The following is a 24270-nucleotide window of genomic DNA, read 5'->3' as shown; positions in this document are numbered from 1 at the left end:
TGTGAACGTATTTTTTTAATCTATGTTTACTTTATTATTATTATTGTTTTGTACGAGAACAAAAAGTTTCCTGGTCTGTCTTTAGAAATGCAGGCTATTCCTTGCCAGTTCTTTCTTATATAGTTTGTACAACAGAAAGCTTATTTACTCACATTTACGTGTTGATAATAATATACTTCTAATCATAATATTGTATTATTTTACTGCTAATGGATATCCCTCTTTTAGTTGCTTAACATATACGTACTAATTATTGAGTAGCAGTTGGAAGATAAGGATTAAGAATGCTTAGCATAATCTATAAGTACTGTCATGACCATGTGAGAAACACAAAATGAGTTCTCAGTGTTAAAAAAATCTTCATATCAAGTGCTGAAATAAGAAGCTTAGATAACTTGTCAATGACAGGAAGAAACCTGTAAGTAAATTATGTTCTCTCTATTCCTCCCCATTTGCATGGACTAAAATCCTTTATAGGTGTATTTTATTTCATTTCCTGGGCTATTTATGACCGTGTTGTTTGCTTTACTAGAGCTCTGAGTCTCCATCAGAATCTCTGCTTATTCATTATATGTTTTGAGATGAGACAAAAACATTTACACAGCACTTTGTCTAACAATGCAATGGATGAAGTAAACAATGTTATCTTTCTCATCAGGATAGTCTTAAGAATTCTTAGTAGTCCTATATGGAGGATACAGTTAATTATTGCCATTAAATGGGTAAAGGCAAGATTATTTTATCTTGTAGTATCCAGTAAAATTGAAGTTGATACTGAGCATTTATGGGCTATTTTAATTCAATTCACAAATACTTGCATTAAAGATCTTTGATGGCATTTACTTCATTTAATTTACACAGCTATTCTGCCCCTAAATTTGAGGTGCCCTACATAGCCAGTAGAGGAAAAAAAAAAAGGTGTTTTTAAAGTCCTCTAGAGAATGGTATTTCACTCCCACTGGGGTGTTTGAACTCAGTTGGCCAGCATCTTTTGGTGGCACTGCTCTCCATCCTAATCATAAGGTATTTAAACATTTGCTTTAGAAGGACTATGTCACTAAGCATCTTCAATATAAGTGCAGTTTAAATGAATGGAAGAGGAAGGCTGCATCCTGGCTATAGAGAATGTCAGCAGACCAAAAAATTGCAGGTTTGACAGATATTCCTTTAATAAACTGAGAGGTTTATGTTCCACTTTGGTTTTTTTATAGCTTTGTTTTCTAAATTGTCCAAAACAACCCCTACTAGGTCTGGTTTTAAATTCTGATGCCAGGAACTTTGACTTGCTCTGGTTTATCCAAATATTTTTCATCTGCTCTATTGTTATGATGTTGACTTCCTCATTTTCATAAGTCTGAATTAAGAGTCAAATTCTATGCAGAAAATTGTGAGTGATTGTCATCACCTACATCTGCCTGAGATACTCCTTGAGTATGCAGCCACTCAGACTTTGCACATCTTAGCAAAAATCCTGGGAAGCACCTCAAAATTTGCCCTCAGCACATCCAGCTCAAAATTCATGTTTAAATAGACATGAAAAAATAATGCATGCAGCTTAATATTCTTCTATAGTCAGTTACAAACTGTAAAGAGAAGGGATTTTTCTCTTCTCACTTGAGTTCATGTAGTCAGCTAAACACAAAATTTTAGCTGCTAAAATATTCATTTTGCACTGTTTGTCCTCTATTGCAGAACTCAATGTACATATTTAGCAGTACAATAATGAGGCCCATCTCTCAGTGGTAGTACATTAGCTCTTGAATTCTCAGCATCGTTCACTGTTGTAGGCCACTTGAAGTTCATGTAAAAGAAGGGAGAAGAGATGAGACTGCCAGCTGGTCAAACCTCACCCCAAATACTCCAGAAAACAGCAATTGCTCAGGTGAAGCCTCCCATCTCTATGCAGAGCTGGCCGTGGTTTGTAACATCTAGGGCAGGGCAAAGCAACAGCACAGGATCCCGGCAGATTCCAAAAGGCCATCTCTTTGCCATACATTTCTGAAAATGTTTCTCTTACCTAGAATCACCATCTGCAGTCTCACAGCCTGTAGAAACATGAGACTTGGTCTACATTATCAAAAATTATCTAAACTACATTATAAATAAAGTTTTTGCCTATTCTTTTTCTGTAACGACACACAATTGTGAAGCATCACAAAATCTTTATGAAATAGCTATGTTAGCAATGAAAAATCAGTACAGGGAGTTAGTAAATTAAATTCTGTCTCTTACTGGCATCTTTGTTTATAAGAAGATAACTTAATATATGGAGAATAGTATGAGTACATATTCCAGAATTATTTAGAACAGGAGAGAACTTGAGTGAGGAAAACTGATTTCAGGACGTTCATTTTTCTCTGCAAGGCACTGGTATTGCAGAAAACCGAGGGTAAAATCTTCACATTGTTGCATACATTACAGAGCAGGAGGTTGGGGTGAAGTATCCATTCTGTAAAAAGCATGAACAAGACTGTATATGGCTAGAAAATGTTTCCTATATGTCCTCAGTACACTGATCTGTGCAAGAACTGTCCTTAGAGAAGATACAATTTATATCCAGTAAGCTGGGGGTGAGATGAGACCATTAACCATTAATGATGTTAGGAATGGGAATGGAATATAGCTAAATCAAAGGAATCTGAACATTTATCAGGTGTTTTAATTACCACTGGAACAATTTGTGAGATAATCTGCTGACCAGAGCAATGCAAGCAGGTAGACAAAAGCAACTGCTGCACATGAGGCTTCTGAAACTTGTCTTACAAATAAAACTGTAAGCAAACAGTAAAAATAAGTATATAAATAAAAATGCATAGCAAAACATTAAGACAAACTATAAGATGAGACTTTTTTCTTTTGGTTTTGGATGTCGGGTTGTTGGGTTTTTTTCAAAAGAGGTGAAGGCATTTGCAAAACAACAGAAAAGTGTAATTATAGGGACAATATATGATAAAACCAACCCTTTTCCAAAAACAAATTACTCTTGGTACTAATTGCAAATGTGTCAAAAAGGAAATTGGTGAGCATAAGGACAGAGTACAAAGGTATGATGACACAACAGAATTGTCTTAGTTTTTAAATGTAATTTCAATCTATTCCACCTATCCTTTAGAATCTGATACTTGTTACAGGGATTTTTCACTATTAGGGCTGTGCGTGACAAAATCATAGCACCCCTACATGAGAAGTATCTGTTAGATTTTAAAAGAAAACTATGATTTCTTTCAGAAAGTGAGTACATGGAAAAGCCACATTTCAAAACATCTTTGGGGGAAAACTTCTGTTTCTCATATCAGTCCAATCCTGTTCATTCGTTTCTTCCTTCCTTCTCTCTTTCCCTTCTCATTTTCACCTTTCTATTCTCTTCTCTGTTTTCTCCAAGCCAAGATTACAATTTGTTTATGAGCAGCAAAAACCAAGGAAAATTATTACCTCCTACAAGAGCTTCTTTTGGGACTGACTTCTCCAGCAGCAAGACTTCTCTTTTCCTCCTTTCTATTTTGAAGGCTCAAAAGATTCACTGATGCCACAAGTTCCTCCCAAAAGCTAAGCTGCCATATAACATATCAGTAAATTTTATCAGCGTTCTAGCACTTGACTCAAAAAACAGAATTAGTCCTGGATAAGAGGATAATTAAGCATTACTATTGATGATGGTAACTGGATCCTCTAGTTCTTAGCCAAGGTGATATCATGATTATATTAAAGCACAGTTTTAGGTAAAGAAACTTTTTTCTCTTCAATGGGAGATATATCTTTTGACTTCAGGGCAGCATTAGATCCATTATTCTGCAGTCAGGGTTATGTTGGTTGATTTTTTTTTCATGAGGTAATGTACTGTTAATAAGGTGTCAATTACTAATGCAAGCAAACAGGGCAAAGAATAACGTTTATAATTGCTGTAGTTATCACCTAAGTGCAATTATCTACAACTGCTGAAATAAATCACTTCAGGTTTTAAAGTTATCTTCACAGAATTTGCATTTATTTTTTTTTTATTACAGCTGCCTTTTAAAATACCTCATCATTTTTCTTTTTTTTTTTTTTTTTTAAATCAGTGAGTGAGAAAAAAGGTAGTCACCTTCATTTGTGGACAGAGAGAACTCAATATACATTAAATTACAAGTATTGTTTTCCATAGGTCTTAAGTAAACAATTGAATGTCCCCACTTTCTTTCCCTACTTCTGCTTCAGTCTACCCTGATGAGTTCCTCCTGAAAAGACACAATGAATTTTCTATATCCCCTAATTTTTGTTGTATTTTAAACTAGTTGAACTGAAACTTTGCTCTTTCTGCCATCTAATTGTGCTTAATAAGTGCATACAAACAAGAAATCTGAGACAGTACCATTTTTAATAGGAGAACTTCCAGGATTTTCCTAGTTAAAAGTGCACACACCTTCTAAGAACAAACACTGAAGAGATACAGGAATAGATCACTGAGAAACCCCTTCCCCAAAATGTTGAGAAGTTTGGATTACAGCTTTCTTGCCAACAAAGAAGCATTTATAATGACTGCTAACAAGGAAAAGAGTGCAGACAGCTTCTGTGGGAGCATATGATTTGTCACCCACAACACGATACCAGAGAAAGGTGCATTTCTGGAGTTCTTTTCCTCTTCGGACTGGGGCTGTGCTGACAGGGGTCTCCATCTGACTGCAGTTGTGTTGACAGAGGTCCCCTGACTAGCCCGAATAAGAGTTTAGTAGGTGGCATTCAAGGAAGTAAAGTGTGTCTGGAAGCATCTGGCTGTAAGGTGGAAAGGGCTGCTCATCACCTACCTCAAATTGCATCAGAGCATCCTCCCTCTCCTGACCACCTTCATCTGCAGCAATCTACCAGATGAATCTACCAGATTCCCTCCATACCTGTAGTGTAAATTCTGACCACTAGCTGATGGTGACAGCTTGTTTTTCAGATCATGCTTCCTCCTGACTTTGAGTGTATATCTAACACCCATGGAAAAGCAGAACCTTCCCAGAATCCAGCTATGTCTTTCAAATACATACTCCTGTCACAAGTATCAGCCCCCTGGAAGATACTTAACTGAACCAATCTTTTCTTGACTGCTTCCCCCACATTTTCAGCTTTGCTGCTGCTTTCATTAACTCCTCATCACATGCTCTGAGCATAAAATTTTTTCCAAGGCTAGGAAGGAGATGAGCTTCCTTGTTGCAGTGTTCCTTCTGCTACAAGCTAGGTCTGCCTGTGTTACATGTGAGCACAAAATGTGGGGAACCAGCAGTAAAATAAACTGATTTCACAGAGGGGGAAAAATGTGTTTGCAGAGATGAAAGAGGTTGGGTTTTTTCCATGCCTCTCTGTCTTTCCATGTCTTGGATACATTTCTAAGGAAAGTTTTCTAGACAGAAACTAGTTCTTCAAGTGGTCTGCGTCCTTGTTGATGTGACTCCCTACCTGTTATCTTCTTCCATCTCTACTCACTTCCATTATCATAGAAAAGAAGGCGCAACAAAGAAATCAAACATTGATCTAAGATGCCCAGACCAACAGCAGCATTGGGGAAACCAAGGTTAAGACAGTACGCACTAACAGATTTTCCATCAGTGTTGACTCCTGCAGCAGATGTTCTTCAGGACCACTTGACACCAATTCTCACAGCTATCTTGTGATTGCATGTGCCTCTCATCCAGCCCAGAGATGTCTGGCCTTGACCATTCTTCCAGCAGTTTGATGGAGACTTCTGCACAAATCACTCAGTCTCCCTAGAAAGTGAAGCAGTATGAACATGAAGAATGAATTTTAAATATTTTTAACCTGTCAGTTATAAATTATATGGAGGTGATGTGAGATGTGATAACATGAGTTCAATTATTCCAATAACAAAAGGGAAATAAAACAAAATCCACAGAATCTCACAGGTTGTCATGACAATTTGGCTTTCTGTTATAATGGGTTCACCTCCAAACCAGCAAAAAGTGCATTTATTCTTTATCCATGTTTGCATTATTGAAGTTAAAGTCAGTGGTACACTTTGAAAATGCAACAAAGATACTGATCATTTGTGTTAACTGGATGAGCCATTAAGTATGTTTGGTGAAAGTAAACAAAAGGTATTACATGGATACTTTCTACTGGGGTCTTAAAGAAATAACTTTAACCAAATTTGTTCTTGACTTAATTTTACAAAGGCATGTATTACCAGTCCTAGAAAAAGCCAAATGGTCAACGTGATCTCTAAAAGTCTTTGACATGGTAGTATATAAATCTAAAACCTGCAGAATATGTTGATAGCTAGAGCCCAGCCCACAAAATAACCATCAGGCAAAAAAATAGGAGAATGTAAAGGCAATCAAGTAAATTAATGGGAAGGAAAACAAAGGTGTTGACATAGACTTTGTTCGAGAAGCTCCTGAGTTGCAGGTTGCCAGAACTTGGATGGTGGTAACACAAAACACACACCTAGTTGTTGAGGTTGCCTTCTTCCCATGCCATCCCCTTTGCCATCTTACCAGCACCTGCTGGAAAGCCTCCAGAACCTCCCGGAGCCTTGCCCTGCTGCAGTATGGGTACTCTTGCATAACCTAAAGAAACCTGTCAGGGTAAATACACTTGATTGATAGCAATTTGTTCAGAGTGGATGACTTGAAGCCACAAGGTCAAGAATTTAAGGTAATTTACAGCCATCTGTCATGCTGAGGAAGTGAAAGAAAACAGACATTTCCATAGATAATACACTCTCAGTTGTCTTGCAGGCTGAACAGCAGAGGTTGCATTTTCTTGTGGAAGTACTGAAGTCTCCAGTTCCAATACTTTTGAAAATGAAGCATTTAGATGGTTAGAAGCAATTAGGCTGTATACAAGGAATATTGGATATCACTGAAAGAAGAACCATAATGGATAGTCCATTCAGCAAGTTAAATGAATCCTAGGAGTGATATACTGTCCATGTAGATATGTCACTATTCCATAAGAAATATTACATCTTTTAAATGAAAAGTGAAGTCACATGGCACTGGAGCAGAACATAATAGCAGTTATTTAACAGGTTGCAACAACTCCCATTGAATCACTAGTACTTATCTCCTTTGATGTACGTAACCCAACCATTGTACGATCAGATGCCAGAGACTGTGAATTAAGGGGACTACTATTAAAAGAGCATGATGGTCACCTGAAGTTAGTTGCTTACTATTTAATTATGATGAATAATACCAAAAGTAATTATTCTGAAATTGAATCTGTCTCTTCTTAGTCAAAAATATGGGAAAAATCCTGAAGGATGAGAGTCTCATGAACTTGTTCTGACTACATGCTGGTCATGCTAGGATAAACAGCTATGCCTTGGATAACATGATAACAAGTTTTCAAGCTTACTGACAGTGTAATGGATTTTTGGTAGGGTGGCAATGGGATGAAAAAACCCAAAAAAATCAGGAAGAAATTGAATTCAAGCTAAATGACATGATTTTTTCAGTAAAATTTGGAAATAATTGTTAAAAGTTCATTTTGAATCAATTTAAAATAATGTATCATAAAAAAAAAAAAATCTTTATTACTTCCTGGTTATTTGAAACATTTTTACTTGCAATGATTATGGTGAAATTTACTTAAGAAAAGGGGCCCCATCTACTGCCTGCTACAAAACCTGCAGATTAGCACTTGGGGCCATAAATTCTGCAGAGGGAGTTGGTGCAACAGCACAAGGGTTTCCTTTCCTCCACATCAGGAGGCAAATCAGGAAGTAGGATTAAGACCCAGACTGCATGGCAGCCCCCTCTCTGGTCCTGACACTGCTTTGTGGGGAAGGGAAGGTTCTGCCACCACTGCCCAGCTTGAGGATACAGTAGCCACAGCGTGCTGAGGAGGCCATCTGATGCTTCTTCCCCCCCTGAACTGCTGGGAAAAGATATCAGAGTCCCCATGGATGAAGCCAATTTGAAAAGTCTCCTGAGATAAAATATAGGTCTTTCCATTAGAGAAAGGCATTATTTGGTTGGAAAAGTGATCAGAGGTCTCAGTCAAATAGGAGCCAGGCTCAAGATTTCCGAGGATGTGGGGCTAAGGCTCAGAGGCCCTGCAAAGCTTGACTTCTTTCACTGTACCTCTGCATCCTCTGACATAATCTGCCAGCCAAAAAAAATTAACCTTTAGATCAATCTCGCAGACTGGCAGAGCAGAATTGGCAGTGAAATCTGCTTGGCAGCAAGAGTTCTCACGGAGAATGGCAGGGCTTGTGTTTGTTACCCAGCCGGGTCCTTCATGGGTTATTTCTTTATTTACATTGAAGGGAAATATACAAATGTGACATTTTGAATTAGCACATAGTAATTTTCTACAGATTAGAACTGAGGGACTTGTGGGTACTTTTCATGCTGTGTTAGTGAGAGGGATAAATGAGGCCATGCACACCTTACAGCAGTGCCCCAGCAGGGTGGAACCTTAAACAAGATGAAGAGGACACTCATAGGAGGAAAACATCAAGAAAATAGCACCATGACCAGACAAGTTGTTCTGCAATGCAAATATAAACATTTATCAATATCCAATGGGGAAAAAAATTACTGATGAGACAGTTATATTAACTGGCTATTGTTGTTAGGCTTTTAATTTGCCTTGTAATCTACATCTACTATATTAATATATGAATAAGAATTTATTGTATTATGCACTAGAGAACAATCTGGTTTTAACTAGCATGGGCATGCTGTTGTTTTCTAGATGGTCTATTATTATGGTTTGGGCTGGTTGAAGATTTGTTGTTGGACTTCTATTGAAAAATGCCATTCTCTAACAAAAAGGAAATTAAATGTTGGCATGAGGATTAATTATGACTACTGAGTGTTAAATTGATAAAGAAAGACTTTCAGAAGCTTTTTCAGCTGTAGAGATCAGGTGATGTCTCATTAAATAGCTTTAGAACTAATGATGGCATAATCACTTTAAAAATCCCACACTAATTCAAATTTTGCTTTTTTGCACTGTATTGAGCTCATTTCAGAAGTACAGTAGCACACACCATATTAGAACTATTGACACTTTTAAAACAATCTGTCCTTTTCAATTGTTTACATCTTACACTGACACCCATGTCCCCCCTTTATTTTTACATTCTGTAGGTTTGCACAGCTTCTTCAGAGCACATATAAAAAGCAGTATACGTCTGTGTCTGGACCTCAAATTAGTACAATCAACTGCATCTCTGAAGAGACCTGCTTCTGATAGTACCAATCAGAATTTTTCTCCATTGGAAAAAAACAATGATTGTGAAAAATCAGTTTTGTCTGTATTATGACTCTTTTTTTTGGTGACATACAACTCTCTAGCTGAATTATACCACCAAACTCACTGAGAAAGCATCAGATCAGAAATTTAGGTGTTCCCAAATAGCTCTAAATCATTGAACAGATACTGTTTTGCAGTACCTTCTTTTGTGAAATACAATATATTTGTGTATATATATATATGTGTGTGTATTTTAATTTCTAGATGGCTACCCTAAAGAGGAAATGATTTACAGATGGAGGAAAAACTCAGTGGAGGCTGCTGACCAGAAATCTTGGAGACTCTATCAGTTTGACTTTATGGGTCTCAGAAATACTTCAGAAATTGTGAAAACCTCTGCAGGTAAGAATGATACAAATGGTAGTGCTTGTTTTGGAAAACAAATTCTTTCAAAACACTTGTTCTAAGTTGGCTTTCATTCAAGTGCAATTTGACTTCAATTTGTACCAACATTCATATTAAATTCTCTAAACTGAAAACTTCAAAACTGTTGGCTTTGTCTAGATTTTTGATAGCTTTTCTATTCTTTCAGTAATTTCACAAACCAAGGGATAAATGCTAACTTGACATGGCTGTTTGTTATATACTTGAAGTTACTATATCATTCTCGTTCCTCAGCTAACTTTATTAAGCCATTTCTGCATTGAGAGATAAGTTTTCATCATATATTTAAGATAAAGGTTTTGAGCACAATGGTAGGGTTAGTGAAATTAGACACTTTCAATAGTAGTTAATCATTCAGCCACAGGTTTAGTATTTTTCTTAATATTTCAAAGGCACTCTATTTCTCAGCTGATAAATACCTTTGCTGGTGACCTTACCAATTGATTAAAATTAAAATCTAATGGTGCCTATTTTATTCCTTCAGAAATACTGCTGTTTCTTATAATAACAGCAACATAGAGGAAAAAAGATGTATAAATAGAATACATTATTTGAACTGGATGAATTCTCATAAAATTCAAGCAATGTCTAAACTTTATACATGACTCTGCAGTAAGCTCTGTGATTACCATTTGGTAGATCTTCTTCCAGCTGCAGAAGGAACCTTCTAGAAACAACTTTCTGCTTAACTGGTGGTGAATTTTTGAAAAATCTAATTCATTTATTTTTTTTCAAAATTCAAGCGGAGCTATGTTATTCTTTTAGAAACACTGTGAATAATAGTAATAAAAAAAAATTATTAATCTGTGAAACTACTGCTGTAGGGTCATGGCCTACCCACTAACGTCAGAAATGTATTCACAGAAATGGATAGCAATTTTTATAATGAAGAGTCACTAAAGCTTTAGTGAATATTTTGGGCTAGTAGTTTAGCAGAACAAAATGTTGCAAACAACGCACATGTAAAAGTTTTTTTCTGTTATGGATACAAATTCTTGTAGTCTGTAAGTTTCTCAGGAGTGCAGATTTCCCATAAATTGAACCAGGAGTTTGTGGATAACAGTCAAGTACAAAATACCAAATCATTAAAATATCTGTGCATGTAGACATAGAGCCTGGAAGGGATCATAGGAACAGGAGAGAAAACCCTGCTCTTTCTGTTTTGCTCACATTTGGAGTGATGCCATCCTGAGTTTGCATCAAGAACTGCTAAATACGCATGCAAGAAAAATTATTGAGTCAGCCATATTAAGATGTTGACAGTGTCTTGATAAACAGATCTATTAAACTCTTCCTTTGCACAGGACAAAACAATTTTTATAGAGATCTTCTTCAAGTAAGTGAATGGTTAATGTGAAGCAAGGAAAATTATATTTCCTATGCTCTTTTTAGTATGTGCCCGGTTCTTACAAAGATGAGTGAGCTGACACAATGTTTTTCCTATTATTGTTATTGCTGCTTCTGCTCCATGTTTATGAGTGCAAAACCCAATAGCAGTGTTGAACTGAACCTACTGGAGCCATCACATGATATTTCTATTCTCCTAAAGGCATCACAGTGGCAGAAAGTTGTTGGCAAGTTGGAATTTATTCAAACACTAAAAAAACCCCAAAACAACCTTATCAGGCAGTTGTGGAAACTAACTGGGAAGAAACAATGTAAAATGTATGAGTCAGATTGTCATCTGGTGTTATTAGGTAGAAAAATGAGTTGTGCATCTCAGCATATGTCTGAGAAGGGGCTCTCAGTCAACAAATACATGAAAGATGTGAAAAATAAAACTCTGAGTTTGCACATGGACCTAAACTTGCATAGAATAGACTCTCTGGATGTTTTTACAGTTTAAGGTATTTTCAAGGTCAGATTTACTGAACATCAGTAAAGTTTGTCAGGAGCAAACCCAGGGCCGGGACTGGGAAAACTAACAGGTGCATCAGAAAACCTTGAGTATGCCTCATGCTATAGAGCAAGGATTCCCAAAATGGAGCAAGGAGGGCAGGGCACAACCCACCCGGCCCTGTGCAATATGTCAGGTAATTCTGCAACTACCTGCTGTGAGTGTCTAAGTATATGTGAACGAGTGGAATAAAGAAGCATCTGCTGTGGTACATGCCTGTTTACTGAAGAAAAGTAGCCCTATGCAAAATGTTTGAGAATTAGGGAACCCCCAAAGCTGCTGCTGCTTCCCACTGTATGGACAATCTCTGATGAAGGGAGGTGGCAGCTGCTGCCTACAGGTATCCCATCTCCTTTACAGACATGCCACTAGGGCTACAGGTGGTCAAAAAAGAGATGCCAGGTTCTGTAATGGAAGATCTGTGGTCAATTTACACTAAAGCTGCCCAGAGAGGGAGGCTGCGCTGTGGCTGCCCCTAAAACACTATGGGTACAGGATGCCCCTCAACTTCAGGCTGCTCCCCAGAGAGAACAGTACCCACCAACTAGCCTCTGGGTCTGTGTGGGGCCCCCCTGAGCCATGCAGGAGCCATAATGGCCCCACCAGCAGTCCTCCCTTCACAGACTCAGGACAGAAAGGAAGAGCAGTGTTATTCTGAGTGCTGCACAGGGAAACATTCTGAGTAATGAGATGGAGGTAGGAAAAGGAAGCAGGCAGGATACCAACAGCAGCTTCCTGACAAAGAGGGGTACTAAATATCATCTCTTCCTCCCAAGGGAAATTATGGAAACTACTATTACACAGGGCATTTAAAAGCAGACTAGGCAAAATATGAGAAAATGTACTGCAGGGAGCAGTCCTCCACTATCAGGAGATGGATTCAAAACCCTAACATCTTTTTTTTGCATCTGACTTACACCTTTCTGCTGGTTTATGAAACTTTTACTTCTCACGAAATTGTGTGTTCAGCTATAATATGAGAACTGCCACAGCATTACCTACCTGTGTCCAGTTTATGAATGCCTTTTTTAGCTCCTTTTCAGCAGTGTTCTGTCTGAAATGAAGAGGTCACACTGACCACACGGCAACAGGCTGCTGTTCTTCCAGCATTTGCGTAAGTCCTTTCTTGGTAGACATTTTCACCACAAAATTACTAGATTCAGTACTCAGAGGTGTTCTGCTATTTTGTATTCTTCTAGTCTTTCCAAACCTTTTTCAGACATCTAAATAACCTTTATGTTAATCTAGGGCAATTTCAGAGGCACACAAGTAGGAAGCCAGATGTCACAAAGAGTGTATTTCTGAAATCTAAGCAAGATGAGAGTTGTTGTCATCTCTTGCCTTGAACCAGCAGTGGGTTAAAGCATTGCCACAATGGTGTGCTTTACTTTTTCAAGAAGAATATCCTCTTTTACAATAATCTGGCATCCAGAGAAAGTTTTCATTGCCATCTGGAAGAGGTGTTCAACTTCTTCTTGAGGATTTTTTTGAATTTCAGGCTAAGATACAAACACAACCAGATAAATATCTATTGCATATGGTGATTACATGGAATACACAGCAGAAATCACTGTGCTGGTGCCATGGTCATGAACCTTTATCTTACACCCTAAATAAGCTCTTACTGTCAGGTGATATCAAACAAATTCACGAGTACTGAAGAATTCTCTGGCTGCCATCTGTCGATATACTCATATACTATAGCAAGAGCACTTTTCTTGCTACAATGTCAAATAACTCTGACAAAGATAATTAAAGTAGAGGGAATACTAAGCCACCTGTCATTGAGCTGTGCAGAAAGGAGGAACTGCATGTAAGGAGAAAATTCTCAAATTTTAAAACTGCAAATCAGCCAACAAAAGGGTGACCAGGAAAACAGAGGAGAGAGAGAGAACATCATCCTTAAAAGCACCTTGTGTGTTTTCAGTAAACTTCAGGTTTCTGAGTCCTAGACTTTCCAAGTACATTTGGGGGAGAAAAAAAAAAAAAAGGAAAAAAACCCAAAACAGAATCATGAAGGAATCCACAAGTAAACGTCATGGAGTAAGCTGTAGTCTGCTTTCACTTTTCTGCTGACATCTCCCCCAGGAAAAGTCTATGCCTTCTTTTTAAACCACTCAATTTTTTACACTGCTAGATAAACACAAAGATCTTGTAGCTACTGAATCTAATTTTCATTTACTTGAAAACTTCTTTAGATCATACAAGTCCTATTTGTGTTCCTCAGATGCCTTTAGCCTGAGAGATTTTTGCAGTCCAAATGAGCCTTTGCATAAATAAGTTCAAGTTAATTCATCAAAAATAGAAAAAAACCATAAAAGTGTCCTACTTAAAAACTTTAATAGCTGGTCATTATAAATGAAATATACAGAACCAGACAGAAAGTACTATTTCATACGTTCTGAATAACCCTCAAGCATCAATACCCAGACCCAATAAATAGCCATAACTACTGCCATAAAAAGGTACACCTTTGCATACATACAGCAGATGGGTGACAATTAGTAGAGTCTGCCAGTCATATGACTTCTAAATTGTGCTTTATATTTTGAAATTGCTGTTTCATCAAGTACCTCAGCTTACGTGATGCTCTCAGCCTTATATCTCAGGGCTGCAAAGCAAGGTTAATATTTATTGTCACAGACTGAGATAAAGTTCTTTGGGACAATGCTAATAACTACACAATTGAAAGTACATACTCTGCTGCAGAGGACACAGTAAATGGCAAGCAAAAAAACTACCATAGAACAAAAATAAGAAAGCTTGTCTTTTAAGAAGATGCAAAGACCTACCTAAATAACTATTGACAGAAGGAGAAAGGAATAGATTTGTATTTATAAGGAGGCCAGATTTCACTGGGAGAACCCCCATCAAGTCAAGGGATGGTTCAGGTGGAAACATGCATTAGCTGATGCTCCTTGACTTTGTCAGAAGACCAACACACTCCCAGAGATTTATCCAGAGGAAGAGATGCTCATGTACCTAGCTCTTCTACTACAAAGAACAGTTGACTTGAGAAAACATTTCAATATCCGCACTTCTGCTTACTTTTCACTGTTAAATTCTCCCAGATCACTTAGCTGTAGGCAGAGAGGGCCCTCGACTTGTACCCAAACAAGATGAGCCAAGCTACTCAGTGGCAGTCTGGGGTTCAGACAGCAGTCCAGCCATCACCCCGTAGGTCCGTGTTGATGAGGCAGGACCACCACCCAGCCCAGATATCAAGTTGGCAAGGCAAGGCCAGGGTTGGCAGAAGGCAGCTAAGACCCTCAGCTTGGGGAAGGGATCACAAGGGGAGTATGGTCACAGGTTGATCAGGGCAACTGGAGCCCTGACAATGAGTGGAAAAAAATGCATAAGATGCCATAGTTACTGAATGTGTTTGTGTCTGTGCATGTTTGGTTTTAATGATGTGATACCGTCACACCCTCTCCTGTGCCAGCTAACTGATCTGAAGATATTTATTTAACAAATATCCACAACAATTTTGATTTTTAAAGTCATTGACATTTTTTAATATCCCACTGAGTCCTGATGGCACATCGGAGAGTGCTTGTCATCTGTGCCTTCTTCCCAGGACGAACATGAATTTTGGTGGGTTTTTTCCCTCAAATACCAAAGTCAGTGGGATCCAACACACACTACCTCAGCTGGCTGTGCTGCACAGACTGCCTTTAATCGGATGGCATCCCAAAGCAGACAAGTGGAGACTCAGATAAATGCACCCCATAATTTGAAAACTGCCTATTTTTGCTTGCCTGTCATTGTAGGATCTTTGCCTCTTTCATCCATGGTATCATGTAATCTCGATTGCTTTAATGGTTAGGCTTTGGTTTACAACTCTCAGCAGACATTTATTTGGAGTTCCCATGACTCCAGTCAATGTCCCCTACTCTTCCACATACTCTCCCCTCTTTCCCTTATCCTGTCCTGCCTGACTCCTAATGTGAGTGCAGAAGGAGAGAAAGAGAATTTGCCTTTTTTTTTTTAACCTGGCATGAGTGGAGTGGCAGCTGGATTCCAGCATCTCAGAACGTGCCTTCCCTTGATGCCAGACAGTATCTTCTGTGTGTCCGGCATTTGTGTATGGAAAAAGTCTGTCCAACACTCCCCAAAGAGGTAGAACAGAAAATGGTTTTGGTGGTACAATTCTCTGTTGCTCTGCTTTCCAGCTCAGTTCTCACACACATTCCCTGGCCTTTAGACACTTCCACATACAACCCATTCTCACAGTTGTTGGGTCTTTCTTTGTATCAGGTAGATGTAATTATACTTGTAGCTGTCCTTGGGTTCTTGAAATTTATAGTCTGAATTTTAGACCTTGCAAGCCTACAAACTGTGCTTGCATTTTGTTCCCAAGGTTCATTAAATCATGTTTGGGCTTTCAAAAATCTGTTTCTGTGATTTAGAAGGAAATCCTAAGAAGTTAGGAATCAAGCTAAAATCCTGTGTCGAGTCTTGCAGCTGAGTATAAGTTTATTTTTATAGGTGGTAGACAGAACCATACAGGGACAGTGGATGCCTTAGGTGCCACCTTTCACCAGAATCTGATGCTCAAATCACATTCCTTTCTGCTTTCCCACCCTACCTACATCAACACACACATACAACTTCTCAGAATCCTTGTGCACCTTCTGCCCCCATGGGCCCTCATCCCCAGCAGCTCCAGCATTGCCAAACTAGCAGGTACCAGGAATGCACCCTTTGAAGCCTTTCTTGCCCAACTCTCTAGCTCCAGTGCTGAAGATACCACTGCTTGCTGCCTTCCCACAGGCAGACGTGGACACCGTACTAGCACTTACAACCTGGTTTTCACTCATCTTTTAATACTTATCTGCAGCTTTCTCCACAACTTTGTCTTTAATGAAATCCATCAGACCCAGTGCAAAAATATGAAATTCCATTTAGGACTTCAAATAGGTTGAAAACACTACTTAGTACTTGAAAATAGTGCCTAGTACTGACCCACAGAACTGACCCATGGCATATATAACAAATTCACTCTGTTACTTTTTCCCCGTTCATTTTTCATAGTTCATTGTGTAATATGACTCAAATAACACCTTTAAATCCAGAATGTTTATACAGCTTAAAATTACTTTGTATGCAGCACGAAATACTCAGCCTGGATTTGAATTGGCTATCATTCTTTGGCTCCTTTCAGAGGAACAGAATAATACTGAAAGTCCTTGCCGCTGCAATCATCTCTGGAATGAGGGAATATCATAGGACTTCTTTTCTGACAGTAAACACCAATTTATGTGAAAACAGAAAACTAGCCTGATTATAAGAAGATTTAACAATAATCTTTTTGTTGACAGTTTTTATCTCTGATACAGTATTTGCAATAAATCAAATCCCAGTTTAGGAGAGATAATCAACAGTGGCTGTACTGACTTTTAAAAGATATTCATATATCAAATGATAATCAATCAGAATTAATAATTTGAATAAGTCATAGTTTTTCTAAAAGAAATTTCAATTTTTATTTTTAACAGCAATTTATCTTGCACCAATATTGTAAACTTTATATAATAGATTCTGATAATTTTGTCATTAGCCACTCAGGTTAGAAATGTAATAATTAAATAGACAATTACTAATAATACTATTATTAAAGTGTTTTCCTATGTTGGTTACAGGTTTGACTGACACTTATGGGAATCAAAACTTTTATATTGTCCTGCAAATCCAGCACTTGCCTGACTTGTTACAAAAATGTCTCACAAAGCTCAAAGTGAGACAGCTTCTGAAAAAGGTGATATAACTTGATCAATAGCCTACTGCAGTTAATGGAGCTCTTCCCTGATGCTGACCTGGAATCAGATCCTGAAATTTAGAAGTCTGAAACTGGCTATTTAATGTCAGTAACTTTTCAGTCACTAGAAACTAGAGAAAGCTCAGGTTAATGATATGATATACCAGTGGGCTAGGTATAACATGGTCTAAAAACACCTTTCTTCTTCTGTTTCTGAACAGTATAAAAGATGATTAGAACAAGAGGAGTCAAGAGGATATTATTCCTCTCCATATTTTGTAAGTTTGGCAGAACCGCATATATTACTGGTTTCATTCTTAAGCTTTGCCTTGTGGAGACGAATGCTTAGTGTCCTTTGTACAGGCTGTTACTGCTGTAAATGGCAATAGAGGTTAGAAATAAAGTAACTTTACTTTGTGATAAAAGCAAAAGTAAAAAACAAATCAGTCAGTGGAAGACTCAGAGGCAAGCCTTTGCCTGCATTTTTTAATTAACGCAAAATGTCAGTAGGAAGCGGTTTTTCCCTAAAAAAATACCCAGTTGTCCTCATTAAAGGACCTCAAGTTGTCCTTTTTAAAGAATTCCATATTGTATGGGAAAAGCACACAGTCTTTTTTCATTAAGTTTTGCTTCAGCTGAGGTTTTTATCTGATAGTTCCATATTTTGGAAGTTTTGTACGTGTTTAATTTTAAGAGGTTCTTGAATTAATGTCCTCATTCACTCATCCATTGGAAATGTTGTATTTGTTGCTCCTCTTTGTACATGGAGTCCTGACCTCCTGCTCCTTTCTGCTGGACCTGCATGATTTTCCATTCCAGGATAATTCACTAGGGCAGGGTTGACTGTTCTCCAGTAGCCCCAACCCAGAGCTTGGGGTTGTTGACCTGAGTTGTCCTCTGAGCTTTAAAGTGATTGAATATTTAATAGCAATACCAAGAACTAGGTGAACCCATCTCAGAATTTAGCATGAAGACTAGCCAAATCACTCACTCAAGAGGTAGGGACTTTGGTCTCACATGTCCTGGTGCTTTAACCAGTTAGGCCACAAGGTCAAAAGCAGAAGGCTGGTATTGCTTTTATGTTTTGCTAGGAAAAAGATTTTGGTTCCTTACTTTAAAAGAATAGAGTTGTGAATTCTTCATAGCAACAGAGGCCTTCCTCACAGCCACTTCTCATCTGCACCTTTTCCTGCCCAGCTTAGATGACACCGTGGTAAGCTGCTGGCTTTCATGGATTCATTCTGAGATACCCAGCTCCCCCACTTGCTGCAGAAAGCCACGGCAAAATTGGGTCTGTGAGGACGATTGTGTGGCCAGGCATTGTCAAGAGAGAAGTTACACTGCCATGTGCATGATACCCAGGCGCTTAGAGATACAACCCTTGGTCTGCTGGACTACATTTATAAAAGCAGTAACATGCTGTCTGTGGTGTCAAAAGCAGTAGGGAGAGAGGGAAGTATTTCCCTGCAGCCAGAATATCTTTAGAAGTATCTTTAATACACAAAATACAAAGCGGAATTGGATTGATAAGTTGTATTTACTTCTAAAAAGGTACCCAATATAGACAGAATATTTTGACTCAAATTGCAAAACATATGTTGAGATTTTCTGGCCTACAATGCAGATTGATGATACAATTTCTGGTACTGATATCACCATAATGGGTGTGGAAAGACATACTACATTAGAACTGTAATATTTGCAAGTATTTTACCAAAGTTTGCATGACTTCATAAAAAGGCAAGAGAACATCCTAACTAAATGTACTGATTTTCTACTATGGATGTATTTATGCCATTTTTTTACTGAAAAAACTGGACATGAAATTATCCATATAATTGGAAACTGAAGGAAGAAACAAGGAGAGGAAAAATTTACTTCTTCAGCTGCAATATGTAAACACTGAGATCTGCATTCGGTTCCAGTTAAATATGCTTAAGGAAAAGAGAAAAAAACAAAAACCCAGGAAAACCTCTTCATAACAGTGTCTGTGGGATTAAACATGTACTGTTTTTAGGGATGATAAAAAGCAGTTTTCTCACTCTGCAATTCCTTGTAAATGCAGCCTCAAACAGTAGTACTACAAGATCTCTGATGATTTCCAGCTTTGATTTTCCACTTCAGAGTTTTTACTAAGTTGACAACCTTATCATTAGTAATGAAAAGCAGCAGTTTTATTAATCAAACATGTTAAGCCACCCAAACATCATTAAAACTTGATATAATCTTATAGTGCAAATGCTTAAGCACCTGGAAATATTTTCATGAAATAAACTTAATGGTAAGTGAAGTGTCGAAAAGTTATCTAGCCCTCTGCTCCCTTTTTCTTTAGCTATGTAATTCAACATAAATCATAAAAAGGCCTGCCCTGAGTCTAGTCCAGTCTCCTGCCTGTTCATTTAAGTAACTAAATTCTAAGCAGTTTTGGTCAGTTAAGAACTCTGTTTAATTCTTCATTGCTTCTTGTTCAAAGCACATAACAATGGAACAAATTGTTTCCAAAAGATTTCACTCCATAAGTGAAACAAGAAAGAGTTGGAATAATAGAAAATTGTGGAAATAGATTTATATTGAAAGAAATAATTTTAAGGAAGAGGGCTAGATAAGTTTAAAATGTCCTCACTCCACCTGTGTGAGGTCACCATGCAAGTTAAGGCATGCAAGGAAGAGCTTGCACCTTAGAGTTAATAAATACAGAGTGACAAGAAAAGGCTGGAAAGGCTTCGTTCTGTGTTTGAAGAGTCTGTGGGCCCAGTCCAGGCTCCCTCTGGTCAGGAGATCACACTGAAGGAGAAATATAAAAATGCCCTGTAGGTCCAGGAGGAAAGAAGTTCTCTCTTCCAGGTCATATTTTTCTCCAAACTTAATTAACCTAAAAGCATGCCTCATTTGGTGATTTTACAGTTAATAGTTCATTAATAAATTCATTAAAAACCTTAAAAGTTTCTAAGAGAAGACAGAGCTGGGAAGTAATGAGAAACTGGAAGCTTGGATCAGGGGACTGGGACTGGTTGGACAAGGACACTAATATCCAGGGAGAGGCAAAGTGGGAAAGGTAGGACTAACAGCTTATGAGAGGAGGAAAGTGAAAAACAGAGAAGGAGCTTGGGGAAGGCTGGGCACGAAAACAAGAAAATGGAACCATGCAGCTTAGGAAAGACTGGGGCATGGGGGAGAAGGGATATGGCAAAGATGAGGAGTCTGGGACTGGGATGAGAAGCTGGTGAGCTGGTGATGGAGCTGTTTGCACAAACCAGCTAGAAGGTCAGAGCTGTGTATGAGAAAAGGCTTTGGACAGACACAGAATATATTAAGCTTAGTGGAAAGACTGCATTGATGTTCAGAGCCTGGAAGGAAGTCCCAAGACCCTCAGATTTCACCAATTCTCCACTGTCAACAAAATTCTTATGAACCGGGGCAAAATGTATGTGTTTTGTCTGTTTCTAGAATTGGGTGCTAAATGATCATAGACAGTATCAGTCACTGAGCTCAGGCATCAGCAGGATGGCCTACAAATAAATTAAGGAAAGAAAATGTTCAGGAGAACCTTTTGTTCAATCAGGAAGTGGATAGATTCAATAGAGGCCATTGAATCTAGCAAAATTTTGGATGAAAATCAAGAAACAAGGCTGCTTGTTTTATCATAAACAAATAAACAAACAACCTCCTAATGCAACAACCACAAAGCTTTGACCATTTTGGCTTTTGTCATTCATTGCTATCTGGAAGGAACTGCCAAAAATGTAATATTCTCAGTTGGCAGGACTTCAGGCTTTGTGAGACTTGATAGGCTCCTGCAGGGAAAATCAAGGCAATCTGCATTAACAATGCACTGCTCTGTACTGAAAGACCCTTTCAGAACACAGGGAACAAAAAGAAAGCCTTCGGCTCTTAACATTGTAATCTGCTGCTTTTTGACATGAGACTGTTTAAAGAATTACCCTGTACAATCACTGTGAGAGAGAACCTAAAAATCTCGTTTAGGACAGGCTAACATAAGACAATTGCACTTTTCTTCAAGAAAAATCTTACAAGGGAAAAGATGTACAGCCGGCAACTGAAAAGAGACCATGTCATCTTTAGAGCTTTAGATTTAGTTTCAGATTTAGAGCTGTTCTTGCTTATATCCATCCAAATATTTTATTACATTAGAAATATAGCAGGTGGATTAGAAGCTCCAGATCCTGGGCTGTCCTGGTGTCCACCTCATCTTTTGTTTAAAAATCTGAATTATTACAGGGTTATGTAGAAATCCATTCAAGGATGGAGTAGATATATAACCACAAAGTAAGAATATCAGTTATTGCTGAAGTTCGTTACTGCAATGTTGAGAGGGTAGAAGGACAAGGAACAATATATATACCAAGTTAAACCAAATTATAATCTTACAATCTTGAACTGCTAATTTCATATATTGTTTCAGTCCTAAGAGTTATCTTTTAAGTGTATGTATTTTTCACATCTATGGAACTGTATCAGAAATGTTTTTATAATACTAGCCTTGATTAAAACCACTTAAAATTAATAATTCATGAACAGTATCATAAAAGTTATAACGAGAATGGGAAGAGATTTCTGAGTGCTCATGGGAACTAATTATGTTTGCCATTTCTGATGGAGACATGTATGTTATCTTGCAAGAGTATAGGTCACTGGCTGGCATTTAGATGACAGCATTATTCATTGGTCCCATTGATTTAATCAAAAATCTGTGTTTAATGATTATTTTAAAGAACAAATGGCATTTTCTGACATTAAAAATCAATGTATAGAAAACTCTTGAAGTGATTATTTCGAAAGAAATTTGTAGACTAAGAGGGAGTATTCTAGAGGAAAAAATAAAGTGTGTGATAGGTTGAGATGGAGCAAAATTGCATATAAGTCTTTACTTAAAGTAAGAAAATAATCATAATAAGGAAATAATGAAACAGATATGAAGACTGCCTGGGGATAGGTAGCTCCAGCTGAAATAAAACAGGTAGAAAAAGGTTGATTCAATGAGAAAAGCAAGGAGGAAGTGGTTAGAGGTTTCATAATTGAATTGATCTGAAGGTATTCTCAGAATAAGAGGGATTTGGATTTTGTTTTTTTGGTTGGTTTGGGGTTTTTTTTCTGTATTATGGTTATTTAAATGTGCTCTTTCCAAAATAGCCAAAGCAATTAGTTTATGTCAATCACTAATTATAGTACCTGCCAAAAACAACAGTTTAAATCAAACCAGGTTATGAACTGTACTAAGAAACCTTTAACGAGTGGAACAACTTTCTTCTTTTTTTTAGGGTAATCTTTCTAAAAGTTCTGAAAGTAAAAAGCTACAAGGTTGCAGTATAGTTTGCCAAAATTCGGTTCTGAATACATTTTGACGGATGGCCCATTCATCCCTAAAAACTCTGGGAAATGCTGACCAAATGCAGATATACATAAAAAAACCCCACAACCTCAAGGCAGTGCTCATAGATGATCTGTCATTTTCAATTTGGTGTGTATCAATATTGCTGTCATTGTCCTAAAAATACATCTAAATATTAATGGAAAAGCAACCTACTTGCATCACAAGTGATCCTTCAGCCTCTTCCAAGCACTTCAGTTTTGATAGTCTCTCCTATTCATTTTCTGACAGTTTAAGGAGGTTGCACCTACCATTAGCATCTCATTAACATTTTATTTATGTACAAAGACCTAAAGTTTGCCATAACTGATTGGCAGTGCCATAGAAACCTAATTCCAGGGGCTAAATCATGTAGGCACTTGGTGCAACAGACCTTTACGCAAGCAGGGCATAAATATGTTTATTCCCATTATTCCTATTGCAAACCTACTGCACAGCCTGGTACAAATTAGAGATAATGCCCAGCAGAGGTCTAGATGTAGAATAATATTACTGGTAATTAAGGCTCAAGTTATGTAGTCAAAGAAAGAACACGTTAAGGGAAAACTAATCTCAATACCCATATATTCAAGTTGTTTTCTAAGGTATTATGTCTCACATGGAACATCTCGACATAGCCAGGCTCATCAATAAATGCAACAGTAACTGATCAGTGGTAACTCAGTTTCAGAAGACACTGCTCATTCATCTGCACAGAGGAATAGGGTCTCTGTAAAGAGCAGTAACAGATGAAAAAAAAAAAAAAAAAAAAAAAAAGGAAAGGAGGCAAAGGAATAGGCACAATGTTTTGGTTCTTCCCCAGGATTTTTTCAAAAGCACTTTTTATTGGAAAAAATATACACAGTAAACTTTACTCCTTGTTGACAGAAACTCCTTGAGCACTTGTTTACACAGTGCCAACCTCTACCCTGGGCTAATCTAATGTCCTTCTTAAATATTGTATACGTTGCAAATCACTGAACTGTCAAAAGCTAATGTTCAGTAAGCAGGTGCTGTCAGCACAGATTCAGCCATAACACTTGGTTACTGCACCCTTCACAGAGTGAAATTTAAGACTTGTCTTCTTCCTCAAGCCAACTCTTCCCCTCAGGTTGATGCCTACAAAGTATCATGAATATTGTTTTTCTGAGACCTGTGACCAGCCTGTGTGAATAACGTACTTTATTCTCCAGTCTGTCTGGTGGTTTCTAAAGTCAGTAATGTTATTGGGGAGAAATATGAAAAACTTGTTTATGCTTCTTTCCCACAGTACACTGTTGCTCAGGTAGCTCTTAGGCAAAGTACATCTCAAATGGGATGGCTGTTCTGTATGTGGTCAAGTTGCAAAATTGTGTATGCTATTTAAACGAGACTCTAACTGTTTATGAATTTCCTGAGTTTCCTTCTCACAGGTCTGAATCATATCTCCCCAGCTAGTTATTGCTAACCTGTTACCATTTTGTGCATGCGCTATTTTCTCCCCATGTTGCATTCAGATTCATGTGTGGAAACAAAGCACAGGGCAAAGAGACTGTTGGCTGTGAAAAAAAAATAAAAATCAGAGGCTTAATTTAAGACTGCCAGTGAAATTTTTTGGCTGTTCCTCAGATACCCCAT

The 24270-nt window shown here is 37.8% G+C and overlaps 1 protein-coding gene across 1 annotated transcript in view; it reads left to right on the top strand.

Moving 5' to 3' along the window:
- Window positions 1-24270, top strand: part of GABRG3 (gamma-aminobutyric acid type A receptor subunit gamma3) — a 332704-nt gene that overhangs the window by 278439 nt on the left and 29995 nt on the right. The window contains exon 6 of the mRNA XM_074860953.1: window positions 9451-9588. Within this exon, the coding sequence (XP_074717054.1) occupies window positions 9451-9588 (138 nt within the window). The remainder of the gene's footprint in view (window positions 1-9450; window positions 9589-24270) is intronic.

The sequence above is a fragment of the Strix uralensis genome, chromosome 2 (assembly GCF_047716275.1).
Source record: "Strix uralensis isolate ZFMK-TIS-50842 chromosome 2, bStrUra1, whole genome shotgun sequence".
NCBI lineage: Eukaryota > Metazoa > Chordata > Aves > Strigiformes > Strigidae > Strix > Strix uralensis.
Note: the sequence above shows the minus strand (reverse complement) of the source record. Positions and strands in the feature narration are given on the sequence as shown.